Consider the following 14,816-nt stretch of genomic DNA (forward strand, 5'->3'; position numbering starts at 1 on the left):
AACATTATGTATGTTTCTGGTGTATAGCATTATAATTCTACAACCATATACACTACAAAGTGATCTTTACTGAAAGTCTAATTATCATCCATCATCATACAATTAATACTGGTCACCCTCTTTGCCCACCTTCCCACTCCATTCCTCTCTGATAATCACCAATCAGTCCTCTGTATCTGTGAGTTTATTTTTGTTGTTGTTGTTTGTTTTCATCTATTCATTTGCTTTGTTTCCTGGTAGGTTTTCTTTTTCTTTTTTCTTTTTTAAACTATTTTGTAGCTTTTCTAGCTCATTCTTGTTAGGATGAGATCATCTGAAATTTCTACACCCAAATTCTAAGAAATCCCACCATGTTCACTTGTTTTCTTTTCCAATTTGCAGTCTTTTGTTTTCTCTCTTAAAGGCCACAGCTCTAAGAGCACTCCTACACTTGCAGCTCTTGCCTGGTTTCGGTAACTGCTCCCTTAGATTGCCCCTCAGACTAAAGGGGAATTGTGACTGCTTGCTCTTGCTAGCTCTGAGCTGTTTCAACATCCTGTTTTGGCTTCCTTTAACCTTGTCCATATTTTTCAAAACAGTCTCTTTATTAAACTCTTCTCAGTCATTGAAATGAGCCATCTCCTTCCTATTGGACTCCTGATTGAAAGGGGACATTCCTACAAAAAAAAAAAAAAGATTGAACCCACAGAGAGACAATAAAGAGTAATACGAAGAAAGCATAGAGTTGTCAAAGTTGGTTGAGTGATGTTCAAGTGGTAGCAATGTTGTCACTAATGAGAAGAGGAAGAATACATCTCCCCACTAATTCTTTTTCTTAAATGAGCGTCTAAAATGGAAAGTTGAGCTACCAAGTTTTACTTGGGTTTGAGGGTCATTTTCCAGATTAAAATTTTAAAAAAGCTGGAACTCTTTTGGGGTATATACAAAAGGTTAATATGGAATAATACCAGGGCTAAAGAATTAATGTGACTTTCTTGGTGAAGTGAGGCCTGGGGAGGTTAAGAGAGGTTAGAAGAGGAAGCAGATAATTCCAAGAAGACAAATTATCTTTTTATCAGCAACTTTTATTTAATGTAAACAGTATCATTTGCTATCACATCATTTACTCAGCATGAACTCTTAGGTTTCATATAAATATCTGATTATTTCTCTGTAAGATCATTTTTTGGTAGAAGGCACCATGAAATAACCAAACCTTTATTTGCTTACCTTAGTGCCTGAAATGTAGTAGGTATTCAAAAACTGTTAGATATACTAATACTAGCTGACATTTATTGAGTCCTTACTTACAGTGCCAGAAACTGTGCAAAAAGTGTTTGACATACTGTTAATATTCCAAGTTACATGCGAGGAATTTGAAGATCCATTATGCATTTCCATAGCAGAGGCTCAAAGTGATAATGAATTGACAGAAGTGGAGACTGTCATTTAAAATTTTTCAGTTATTTGTGGAGGAAACCGCACTGCCCCCCCCCCCGCCCCAACTTATTGAAAGGCAGGATTGGAAGTAAAACAAAAACAAAAAAAAACCCACCTCTTGATTTTCTGTTTTTTATACATGTATTCATAAAGTTCATTAGCATTTTTGCAAATCCCTCTAGGATACATCTAACCTGACAAGAGTCACAATTATGGGTCATATATCTAATCTATTTTCTAAGAAAAGCAGATATTTCATCTTTCCTTTTAGTCTTTTATTTCCTCCCTTTCTTTTTCCCCACTTCATTTTTCTCGTTGAAGTCGTTCACATTTATTCATTCATTGCTTCATTCCTTCCTTTCTTCCTTCATTCAAACAAGGCCAGGTGCTTAATTTTAAAATCTCATTCAAAATGGTGCCACGTCACCCCCTGGGGCCAAGAACCGGGAGGTGCTGTCATCTTCCTCCTTGCCAGCGTGGATCTCCGCGGAGCCCCGCCCTCTTCTCCTCACCTGCTCCCCAGGAACCGCGGCGAAGTCGCCGTCACACTCTGGCCTCCCGCACCCTCCCCCACGGCCTCCGCCCCTGCCCCCCTCTCCCAGGGGCCGCCCCGCCCCTCACCTCCTGGACCCCAGCTAGCTGAGAGCATTTATTTGCATATTTCTACCTTTGTTCCCCGCCGGCGGCCAATCAGGGCGCGGGACGAGGCGAGGGGGGGGACCTGGGCGGGGCGAGGGGGGGGACCTGGGCGGGGCTCGGGCTCAGGCTCCCAATGCTGCGGCCGCAGGTTCCGGAGCGGGTTGGAGCCGCCGCGGGCGCGCCGCGCACTGCAGCCCCAGCCCAAGCCTTGGGCTCCACACCCGCAGCCCGGCTGCGGCCTCGCCTTGGCTAGGCCCTGAAGGCAAGGACAAAGAGGCTGTCGGGAGGCTCCCCTGGAGCCAGATTTTACCTGCAGTTGGAACCACAGGCTTCAAGATGGTTTGCGGGGGCTTCGCGTGTTCCAAGAACTGCCTGTGCGCGCTCAACCTACTCTACACAGTGAGTATCCCGAGCCCGTTTCTCTTCTCCTGGGGGCTTTGCACCTGCTCGGGTGCTTCGTGGACACTTCATCCGGCCCCCTCTTCCCATCTTCCCACGCTCTGCTGCGCGCCCCCGGCCTCGCCATCGGTCTCCGCCGGGGACCAGGAGCCGGTGACTGTCGCAGTCTCTTCCTTTCATTGTGAAGCCGCCGTCTTTCTGGCTCGGTGGCCGCGTGTCCCTGCCCCATTGCTCTACCCCGCCCCCTCATCCACCGCCTTGTTTTTCAGTCATTTGACCAGACCTCTCCACTTTGCCACCCTCATTATCCCTTCCGCATCTCGCTCTTGGCTCCCAAAACCCTCTGGGGGTAAATTTGGAGGCGAGAGAGCAGCCTCGGATTTGAGGACAGCTTTGCAAAAATAGCGTGATCAGAAAGTGACAAGGCGGCTTATGGATGGTGTACGTCGTGTTCAGCTCTGCGTGTGCCTGTGATTTTCATTGAGGCCACCGAGTAGGTTCACAGGATATCCGCAGCTTCCGAAGTTTGTTTCGTCCTTAAAGGAATGTCTTTGGGGGAGGTGGGGGGGGGGAAGAGGGGTAGTTCTGCTCATACCTGATGCTTTTTCCATGTGTTTCCCGCCCCCCATCCCCCGCCCCGTTACCAATATCCTAGCTCCATTTTAAGCGAAAGCCTCCGGTAAATAAGCGAGCCTCCACCCAAGTTGTTCTTTCCCTGCCAACCAGCTTGGGCTTTTTAGTTTTAACCCTGTATCTTTGTAATTTTTGAGGGGCAATTCTGGTTGAACAGGAGGATGGGAGAGGAGGTTGCCATTTATCGAGTTAACTCCCACGTCCCAGATGTTACCTACCCGATTTCGTTCCTTTTTCTGACAATCATCCGAGGCAAAGGGCCTTGTGTAAATTTTATACGTAAGGTGATAGACCAGAAAGGACACTAATAAGTTTACAGAGTTGGTAGTTGGAGAGTCAGGAGTGGAAACCAGGCTGTGGGATCCAGATCTTTCTGCAGGCTTCTTTACCAGGCGAGAGAAACTTAGACTTCTGTCGTCATGTCTCTATCATAGTCGTGCTCCCTTCTATAAATACACCTGGCGTTTTTTGCAGCACCCACCCTGAAAACAAACCCAGCTCCTCTTCATTAGCTGAGAGCTAGGCCATCTGTGTAAGTTTAGGTTACATCCTCAGAGTGGGGAGGCTGCCTTGTGGTCACCAATAGGAGAGTGAGCTGGGTCATTTGACTATTATTGTTCCTGTGTATGTGAACGTGATTGCAAAGCTTTGACAATAAGACACAAACAAACATGTTAAATAAACATAAAAGGGGTAAAGCATGTTTTTCCAGCTAGTTTGTGTGTGTCTTAGTAGGAATTTAATCAACATGTCACTAATGATAAACTTGGGAAAAATTCTGGAACACCTGGTGATTCAGCTTCTTGTAATTGGAGATCCATGTCAAGTTTCAGATCAGAATCCATCTTTGTGTTCCCTGAAGCATGCCTATCACTTTGATTGTTTATTAAGTAAATAAATTCTGATCCGTTCTCCAGGTGTTTTCTTTTATTAGCCTGAATGGCCTGCTTAGAACTTCACATTCCCCACTTTATGCTCTTGACTTCTGCCCCCTCCCCCGCATGATTTAGTCACCTGTTCACCAGATATTTAACTTTATAGTATCTGCTTACACACAGTAGAATATCTACATACTTAATTGATTGAGAGGGTCTATATAGATTAATGTGCCATATATATGTATGTGTGTGTGTATATATATGCTTCTCCAAAGGCAAATTATTATTAAATCTAGTTCTCTTGCTTTCCAGATATGTCATTTCTAGCTGTATCTACTGTGGTATCAGGAGAGCAAGGAGACAGGTAATTCTGAAGGAACATACTAAGACTTTTATGTGTGTGTGCGCTTCATCTCTCAGTCACGTCTGACTCTCTGCGACCCCATGGGCCGCAGCCTGCCAGTCTCCATGGGGACTCTCTAGGCAAGAATACTAGAGAGGGTTGCTGTGCCCTCCTCCAGGGGATCTTCCCAACCCAGGGATTGAACCCAGGTCTCGCACATTGCAGGTGGATTCTTTACCGACTAAGCCACCATGGAAGCTGTAAGACTTTCGTATCTGTCCAACCTTCAAAGTGCATTGACCTTCAAAGTGCATTCTGTTGTTTTTTAATCGCTATGCGGTAAAACATAGTTAATTGGGAATTCACAGGACTGTACAAATGGTTAGCTTTTTAAATCTAAGGCTTTTTAGAGGAAGGATATTTCTTGAATTAATGTCTACTGCTTATAAACTGTGAACAAGTTTAGATGAGTTTGGCAATTTAAATTGGAAACAAATGAAAGGTTAACATTGAACCAATTCTTAAATAGATGCTGAAAATATACCACTGCTGTTATTTAGATTCTGTATCTTTCCTGGTCTCTCCTCATCATTTTAAAATGGGGCATGTGAAGTGGTTGGGGACAGGGTAAAGGCTGAAGACTTGGGAGACATTTGTTTTTAAGACATAAAGAGGAGGACCCTTTATAGGTTTCAGTTCCACCTGGATTACTGCTTCTGGAATAAACTCAAAGTTGTGGGATTAGGTCTGAGATCATTTCTAAGAGTGTTGTTGAAGCCTACGTTGCATGTGGAAGTGGCAAGTGTAAAGGCCACAGCCTGCTTTGAGAGTCACCACTCTGTTTCTTGAAGTATTTTCTTCAGGAACTTAGGACTCAATCAGCCTATTTACTTGTCCATTGCAGTTTACATGTGCAGGTGGCCTGCTAATTGCTTTGAGACTAGAACAGAACTGGTGATCAGTCCGAAAAGCCTGTCCTTAAATTGGTTGGATGGAACATCCTCTTAACTTGTCATGGACTTTTGATCACTAGCCAAAGGTGTGGTTGATTTTTGTTGTTTACGGTTTGGTTGTTTCAATTAATAGAATCCCTTGTACTGAACTTCCCAGGTGGCTTCTGCCAATGCAGGAGACACAAGAGATGCAGGATTGATCCCTGGGATGGGAAGATCCCCTGGAGAAGGGAATGGCAACCCACTCCAGTATTCTTGCCTGGGAAATCCCTTTTACAGAGGAGCCTGGCCGGCTATAGTCCATGCGGTGGCAAAAGTTACGACTACTACATATGACTAAGTGCATCTACACACATGCTTGTACTGAACAGTTTTACATTAGTGTAGTGAATATCAAGTTTATAGATACAGGAGGAAAGGCAGAAGCTATGGTTTCTTCATGTACCTTCATGATGTCATATGAGTGACTTGCTCTAGAACTTTCTACATTTGAAGAAGCAATGTTTCTTCACTCACCAGATACTTATTGAGTGTCTGCTGTGTGCTGGGCATTGTTTTCAGTCTAGGAATACAGCAGTGAGCCGAATGGCTTTGAAATAAGCATGCCTTATGAAGCCTCTTTTTCATTCACTATCTTCTCTACGTATGATCTCAAGAGTTTTCTTCAGTCAATAAACATTTTCCCATTGTGTGTATTCTGCTGAGAACTGTAGGAAATAATAAACACACACAAAGGCAATTACCTACTCAGTGAAGACAAGATCTAGTTAGGATTTTTGAGGTGGGAACATGAATGCTATGTAAAGGAAGGGCTGACTTGAGGAGCCATAAAATTTAGGACTAAGAGAGATCCTTGTGGGTTAGAGAAAGTATGATTGACTTGGGGAAGTGTGGAGATAACTCAGGTCTTTTTGATACTGTTCAGGATATCGATACAAGTGAAAACTGCTTCAGGAAAATGGTCTATTTTATTTTTAATAGTTTATTTTAAAATAATTTTGATTGAAAATATTTTGATAAAAAAGTGAAAAATAGCTTTTAAAAATTATTCCTAGGTTTTTGGTGGGGAATTTTAGGAAGTATGAGGTAAGTGTTATCTTAAAATATGTAACATTTTGAAGATTTATATCTCCTGCTTCTCAAGCAGAGAAGAAAAGACTTCTAGGAATTGGACTGCTGGTTATAATATGTGTGTGTGTGTATGAATAGTTTTAATTAAGAATGTAAGAACACCTGGAGAAGGAAATGGCAACCCACTCCAGTACTCTTGCCTAGAAAATCCCATGGATGGAGGAGCCTGGTGCAGGCTACTGTCCATGGGTTCGCAAAGAGTCCCTACTTATCTCCCAAATCCAATCATAACCAAAATAAAACTATAGAAAACATTAAAAAAAAAAAAAAAAAGAATGTAAGAACAGAAAATAACTTGTAGTCTTTAAACGAGAAAGGTCATTTCAGAAGTTTCAGTTTTGTTTCTTATTCTATATTTGTTCTCCTAAAATCTTTCTAAGTTTTTCTATTGGTATTTTTTGCAGTATTTTTTTTCCCCCCAATACCTTGGGTTGCTTTGGGGGAAAAAACCTCTGTGCAGTCAAAAATTATACCTGTTTACATCCATTATAAGACATATGTTTATTTCCATTTTAAGTGTCTCTGAAATTGAAATTGTCTTAAAATAGGTAAAACATAGCAGATAAAAGACGTATATTTGGACAATCTATGAAGAGAAGAACTAGATTCAGGAAAAGAACCTAAGTTTGAATTTCAACTTTACAGCTTGCTTGGAATTTAACTTCAGGCAAATGTCTCCATGAGTTTTTCATTTATAGACTGGTGGATGATATTTTTCATTTTTCCCTCAAGGAGTTTTTAGGACAAAATGAGAGGATGTGGGAGACAAGAGTTCCTACCCTCAAAATAGTAATACTAATCCTTCAGTTGTAAGGGAAAAAATGGCTGAGGTATGGTGAGTATAAACATGGAATGTCTTATCTGTACATTATTTTGAGTCCTATTCTGGTCATTGGGGACTAGAAAAGTATAATTTTTTTTCAATCTGTGCTCTAAAATAAAGGAAAAAACACTAGTACTTCATCCAAAGAAAAAAATCTACTTACTGTAATTGCCTTCAAATTATTGTATTTGCTATTTTTCAAAATTCTCGTTATTTTTCAAATTATTCTTAATATTTTAACATGCAGGTAGGTTTATGTTATTTCTCGGCACTTGTTCAAACTACTGAGTGGATTTAAAATATGTAAGTGGTTGCTGAATATTTACTTGGATTTTGAATTTAAAATGATTCACTATTTACAGAACCTGGAATTTTCACATGATGCTGTTGAGCTGATATTTATAATTGGCCTTTGTGCCAAATATGTCTGTGAAATTTCCCAACTTTTGATTTTAAAATAGAGGACTAAAAGGTGCCATTTATGTCCTTTCTCACTTGAAATGAGGTTATTTTCTTTCACCAAGTTTAACAAGGTAATTAAGAGGCTTTTACAAAGAAAGAAAATTTATTTAGGGAATAGTTGTATTTCGGCCTACTTTTGAAAAGTGAGTTTTGAACATCTCAGTGGTTTAATTTTCATGCAGTTTTAGGTAGTTTAAAAGTGGGCCATCATCACCTCAAACACATTTGAATTACTGGTGAAGACAGGCTAGGGTTAGTTTGCCTTCCTTCATATCCTGTTTCATCTGAATTGATCCTCCATATTTTCTTGTCACTGAACAACGAATAATCCAAACCTACTTGTAATAATGGATGAAAACTCTTACAGAATAAACCCAAATTCCTTAGCATGTTGTTCAGCATCGTTCACCATGTGCGTCTCTTCATGTATTTTGGCCACAGAGGTTTTCCCAGACATTTCGTCCTCTGTTGCCTGTCATTGCTGATCCTCTGCTGTTGACCTAGCATACCTTGCTCTGTCTTTGTAAAGTTACCGAAAGCCTCCTGTTTCTTTAGTCTGAAGGAACTGTTTCCTTAACTTTTCACTTGGGAGCTGTAACACTTGAGTGCTACCCCAGACTAATTTAATCAGGATTCAGAGCGAGGGAGGAGGCATGTCATTTTTTTGGTTAGAAAACCCTGTTTTAAAGCTTTCTAGCTAATTCTAAATGACAGTGAGGGCTGAGAGTTAAGTGTTGTAAGATTTTATTTTACTTTGTCCTTTCTGTTGAACCACACTAATGCTCCATACTGTGGATAATTTGTGTTTGTTTTTTCCCCAGCTGTAGTTGGCAGAGATCATGGTGTTCTCTATATTGCATCCTTCAGTTCCGGACATTGTTTTCTTTTAACAGAGAGCTTATACTCTAAATAACTTCTTGAATTGAATTTGCAGAACTGGCTTCTCCCTTTTCACCAGAGGTAAAGCATACCGGATGAAAACTTGCATAAACATGGCAATTTGATCAAAATCAAATTTAGAAGACAAGCAAATATCTTAAGACATGAAAATTAGCATTGGGTTAAAAATAATAAATATGAATTACTTTTATCAGTCTACTGCAGAATCTGTTTCTTGAAATACTGTTTTCTTCTTCTCCCATTGTTGGTCAAAATCTATATGTCTGAGGTTTTTCTTGTCACCTTTCCCCTGAACAAATCAACTTCCTGTGAAATTATGTTATAGTCATAGTTGTCTAGGGCTCATTATATTATTAGTCTAATACAGTGTATTATTAATCTAATATAAAGTATTATTAGATAAAGCCAAATAATTTTTCTTTTATCTATTCCAATAATATTAATTGAGCATTGGCAACAGTGAGCAAAACAAACCAAACTGTCCTACCTTCATGGATCTTACATTTGAAGGGGAAGATAGATGATAAGCAAAGAAGTAAATGTTAGACATCATCAAAGTCAAAGTGTTAGTTGCTCAGTCATGTCTGACTCTTTGAGAACCCCTGGACTGTAGCCCACCAGGCTCCTCTGTCCATGGGATTCTCCAGGCAAGAATACTGGAGTGGGTTGCCATGTCCTCCTCCAGGGGATCTTCCTGGCCCAGGGATCAAACCCTCATCTCTTATGTCTCCTGCATTGGCAGTGGGTTCTTTACCACAAGTGCCAGCTGGGAAAAGAAGGTTAAAAAAAACAAAACAAAACAAGTGCTATGGAGAAAAATAGAGTAAGAAGGATGAAGCATGAATTTGGGGGGGGGGAGTGTGGTGGGTAGGGGAGGATGAAGGCATATTTTTATATATGGTGGTCAGAATTGGCCTTCTCTGGAAGACACCAGTGGAATAGAAACTTGAAGGAGATGACCAGACATCTGGAAAAAGTTGGTTGAAGGAATGACTTTGAAAAGATCCTGAAGGAATATTTCTCATGTATGCAAGGGACAGAGAAGAGTCTACTAGGGCTGGGACAGAGCGAGCAAGGCGGGGGTAGAGTGGTTAAAGTTGAGTCAGAGAGTTTCTGGACCCAGATTGAAGGATTTGAGCTTTTACACCAAGGGAATTGGGGAGCCATTGGTGGCTTCGGGCCTGGTTTTCATTTAAAAGTTTGTCTGGCTCCTGAATCGAGAACAGATTATAGATGACAAATGTGGAAACCGTGAGACCACATGTGAGGCTCTTGCAGTAATTTAAGCAAAGATGATGGAGGTTTGGACTCATAAGATAGCAATGGAAGTAAGAGAGAGAGTCAGATTTTGAAGGTGGTGCCAATGTAATTTCCTGATGGATGAGCTTGGGGTGAGAGAGAGGCCAGTCGAGCAACTGACTGGCTGAATCTGCTATTAACAGGAATGGGGGGACTGCAGTTGGACAGGCTTTGGAAGGCAAGTAAGGGGTTCAATATCGGATATGATGCCAGTCAGATACCCGGGTAGAGATGTCAGATAGCAGGTAGACTAATAATGATGGAGTTCAGGGGAGAGGAATAGCTGGAGGTTTAAACTCAGCAAGTCATCATTGTAGAGAGTAGTATTTAGCATTGCTTCTGGATGAAATCAGCCAGTTAGGGAGGCGAGGTAGAGAAGGGTAGTGATCCATGAATTGAACCAAGGACTCTGTTACAGTAACAGTTTTGGGAGATGAACAGCCAGCAGAGGAGCCTGAGAAGGAATGGTTGGTTAGGTAGGAGGAAAACCTGGTCGAGGCAGGTGTCTTAGAAGCCAAGTGCACGTTGTTTTAAAGAGCCAGAGTTGAGCATCTGTGTCCGATGCTGCTCAGACATGATTCTTTTTTTTTTTCCAGACATGATTCTTAAGTTGATCAATGAAGAAGTCATTGAAAAAAGCCAATTCATGTTAAGACTGTATGCCCCTCAAAAATAAGGACCATGTCCCAATTACTTCTGCCTTGCTGAATGCACAGCACCGCCTTGGCATATGGTTGGCATCTGGTGTATTGAATGGAGGAGTCAGTGCAGGGCTGTTTTGCCCATAACTCTGCTTTTTGTCTCTCAGAACCGTACTGAAGAAGGAGGATGTAGGTTGTGGGGGAAACTTTGTTGGTGGCTGTGAGAGCTACTTTAAACCAGTTATCTTTGGAAGATGGCAAGTCAGGATCCCTTACTTTTGAATCTCTTTATGTAATTTCTTTCCAGCAGATAACATATATGCTATCCGTTTTGTGCCGTGTAAGTGTAAAGCAGTCTGCTTGGCACCAAGGAGAACATAGAGAAGAAAAACGTGACAAAAGGCACGTCAGCCTTCGTTGTGTCATTTGAGGAATGAAAATGAAACGAAGAATTGAGGTCCTGGCTTTAGCACTAAATGTCTGGATATTGCAAAATGCTTAAGATTTAGCTAAGTATTATGCAATACCCAGACTATTTATAGAATTTTCAAATCTGTGTCCAGATGTTTGGCATCAGAGAAATACATGCTCAGTCATCACAAAATTGTTCTTCAGTTGCCCACATTAGGCAGAAGTTCAGAGGGAGAGTTCAGTGTCAAGTGTAATCCCTCATTCTGACTATTGAAGCATGGAGAGGGAGGGTTTCTGGGGCCTTAGTTTTCATTTATCTGTGGATGCCACGTTACATTTTGGTGGTATAGCCCCTTTAAATTTTATTACCACTTTAAGTTTCTTACCGTCCACTATCATCTTGACTTCTCTCTTGCTCTAGTGCTGACAGAACATTTTTGAATAATTTAACTACAGAGTTGCATCCAGTTTTTTCAAAGGTCCTACATTCCTCTTTCATCCTCAGAGCAATTCACTTACCCTGATAGAATTTGGATGCTTAAAAAAATGTAGGGGGTCTAGAAATGATTCAGGTCTCTCTTTGCATCTTGTTTCTACAGTCTGGTGGGTATTTGATGAAAGAGTGAAACTCTTTTATAGGTTATATAGAGATATAATAATCTGGAAGATCATTAAGCTAGATTTCTTCCTCCCAACTGTTGATTAGATTTGGCAATAAGCATCTCTAGCACATAATAAGCGAGCTCATGAGCTCTTTAGGACAGCAGAATATTTTGAGTACCTCTTCTGTACCAGGCGCTTAGCCAGGTGCTAGGAGTATCAGGTCACCATGTTCTATGTCTGTATGGCCCTCAAAGTGGAGAGGACTCATTAGAAGAATGCAAAGTATGGCTGGAGGTGGGGAGTAGTGGCTAATGAATTACCTCTAGACATCCAGACCCTTCACACCCTTGTATTTGTCAATCTGGGTGTGTGTGCTCAGTTGCTCTGTTGTGTCTGACTCTTTGTGACCCCATGGACTGTAGCCCGCCAGGCTTCTCTGTCCATGGAATTCTCCAGGCAAGAATACTGCAGTGGGTTGCCATGTCTGCTTCCAGGGGTTCTTCTCAACCCAGGAATTGAACCCTCATCTCCTGTGTCTCCTGCATTGCAGACAGATTCTCTATTTCTGAGCCACTGAGGAAGCCCTCAGTTAGCCTGGGATTTGGACTTTATTTTGAGATTAGAAACAAAAAATAGTTAGCATGGGGATGACCTGATCTCATTGGCTTATCTACTCTTAGGAGTAGAGTCCAGAGGCAGGTAACAGAAACCCGGCTACTCTGCTTCATATAATAATTAAGCTTTATTGTCTTCATGTAGCAAGATGTCTAGAAGTAGGTAGTCTAGAGCCAGTGTACAGTGTAAGCATGTTATCAACGTCCCAGTCTTCCTCTGTCATCCTGCCCTACCATCCTTGGGGTGTGACTTTCTTCCTTGTCACCCAATTACATTTGCAACTTTTGGTATAAGGTTTTGTTCCATGCTGGAAAAAGGATGATGCTGTAAAATGCTTTTCCTTATAAAGCTGTATGTGTGAGAGAGAACAGTTCTGTTGAGGTATTAACGGAATACAATAGGCTGCATGTTTTTCAAGTATAAATGAGATAAAGTTGTGACACACACATGACCTGTCAACCCTTCATCACATTCAAGACTTTGCACATAGCCCCCCAAATTTCCTTATCCTCCTTTGTAATCCCTCTTTTCTGTTGCATAACCTTTGGTCCCAATTTACAGGCAACCACTGACCTGCTCAGCAGTAAAGTTGAGGCAGGAGTTCAGGCCTGGGGAGTGTGTGAGCGGGAGGAAGATGGCCTAGGACATTTCTCTGGCTCACTGATTCCCTTCTTGTTTGGTCCCAAGAGGAACCAGTTTCAGAGAGGTCTTTTAGGCTTAAAGGGAGTACTCACAATCGCTTCTCGGCCTTTTGGCTAAGATCAAGTGTAGGGAATATTCATATTTTTTTTAAAAGCCTTGACAAAGTGAAGGATTTAGAGTTAGTTTAGGTTGGGAAGGTGGTCACAGTAGGAAAGGTAGACAGTCACTGCAAGTTTACAAGTATTAAAAAGTTATAATAAACACTTGCAAGATGAAGCTTGTATTAGGCTGAATTCTCTATAAGTTGTAAATGAACTCAAATGTGTTTGCAGGATAGTACAAACTCCTAAAAGGATATAATTGGGAAATTCAGTGATTAGATCATCAAGTATGGCTGGATCAAGGGGCTCAAAAAAGGTCAGAACTCTTGCCCCTTCTGTCCACTTCTCAGCCCAGCTTGCCTCTGCATAGATTCTTTTTTGAGGCCAGAACTTTCCATGTACAAGACAAGCCATTGGCAGAATCAATTTTCATTGTCCTTACTTTTCTCTTTCAATATCCCTGTATTATCATATGGGACATGCTAGTTAACCATGTTGGTTTCTGGACCCAATCCATGGACCAACTACTGTGAGCAGGAGGATGAGTAACCATGACTGCTCCTAGACTGGCTGGAGAGGACCAGTGAGATACCAGGATTAAGAGTTTTATAAGAAATATATGTGCTGGTTGTAAAAGCCCCATGTGTCCCCTACAGAGATCCTTTGTCCTCTGAGCAGGAATTTGCCTGAATCTTCTTAAATTCTAGAATGCTCTAGCAACTTCGTCATCATTTGAAAGGCTTACTCTAGAAGGAAATGGCAACCCACTCCAGTGTTCTTGCCTGGAGAATCCCAGGGACAGAGGAGCCTAGTGGGTCACGGTCCATGGTATTGCAAGGAGTCGGACATGGCTGAGTGCCAAGTGACTTAACAGTTTCAGTGGTTTAATGCCTCAGCACCAACTTAAACTAGATGATAAAGAACATTATGCACGACATTTTTTTCCTTTCTTCTGGAGTGGCACTGTTTGTTATCCATCCAAAAAAGTGCACGAATGGATGTGTATTAGTTTTAAGCAATGTTATTTGCTAGAATGACCTCAGAGATGAGGACTCTTTATCCTGGGTAGAATGTTTTGCTCCCCTACTCCAGGCAGTGCACTGTGAACTTGTATATGAATGTCAGCACATGTGACAAATTCTCCAGGTTGGGTAAAAGAAAAATAAGCACAAAATTAGTAAGCTGGGATTTGGTAGTTAACTAATAGCAAAGCGGTATGAGTGAGGACCTTACTATTGGTTTATAACTGTGCAACCAGCTCTGCTAGGGAGTAAGTTAAGGACATGCTGATCAAACCCATATCAATCTGGCTATGAAGCAAGACCTACAATTTCTTATGCATTATAATATTGTCTTTGCTGTTATATCTCAGTGTTAAAAATGACCTATATTGCTGTGATGACCTATGATATAGGCACTATGTCATAGTGCCTCTTTATATGTCCGGTAGGCACTGTGATATAGTCCTACCGGGATAAAAATATTGCATCAGATGGGAAGTTTGCCCCAGTTCTGCCTCTGTCACCGAGCTTGTCATTATTCGCCTGTAAAATGAACAGACTTGGTTAAGGTCACTGGCCAGATAACTGTGCCACTGACGCCCTCCTTCATCAAAATCTACCCGTTTGTGCACTAGAAGTTTTGCCACGACCTCCTTTTTTAAGCATTTGCTTTGGAAAGCAATGCCAGTTGTAGACACTTTTATAATCTTGCCTTGGTGTGGCCTGTCATTTTAGCTTTTGTACTCTCTTAAAAGCTTTCCTTGTATATTCACTTTTCTTTGTTTTAAAGAGAAAACAGGAAAGGTTGGCGCTTCCTGCTCATAAAAAAAATCACTGTCAACAAGTGAACAGATCGGTAATTTGTTTTTATCAGCCTTCTGTCTCCCAAAGGAAGGAAACTATTTGTCATAGGTCTAAATTTA

At 41.3% G+C, this 14,816-nt stretch overlaps 1 protein-coding gene across 1 annotated transcript in view; it reads left to right on the forward strand.

The window, feature by feature from the left end:
- The first annotated feature begins 2,176 nt into the window (after window positions 1-2,176).
- Window positions 2,177-14,816, forward strand: part of TSPAN13 (tetraspanin 13) — a 34,583-nt gene continuing 21,943 nt past the window's right edge. The window contains exon 1 of the mRNA XM_043462774.1: window positions 2,177-2,457. Within this exon, the coding sequence (XP_043318709.1) occupies window positions 2,395-2,457 (63 nt within the window). The 5' untranslated portion in view covers window positions 2,177-2,394. The remainder of the gene's footprint in view (window positions 2,458-14,816) is intronic.

This window comes from Cervus canadensis, chromosome 3 (assembly GCF_019320065.1).
Source record: "Cervus canadensis isolate Bull #8, Minnesota chromosome 3, ASM1932006v1, whole genome shotgun sequence".
Classification (NCBI taxonomy): domain Eukaryota; kingdom Metazoa; phylum Chordata; class Mammalia; order Artiodactyla; family Cervidae; genus Cervus; species Cervus canadensis.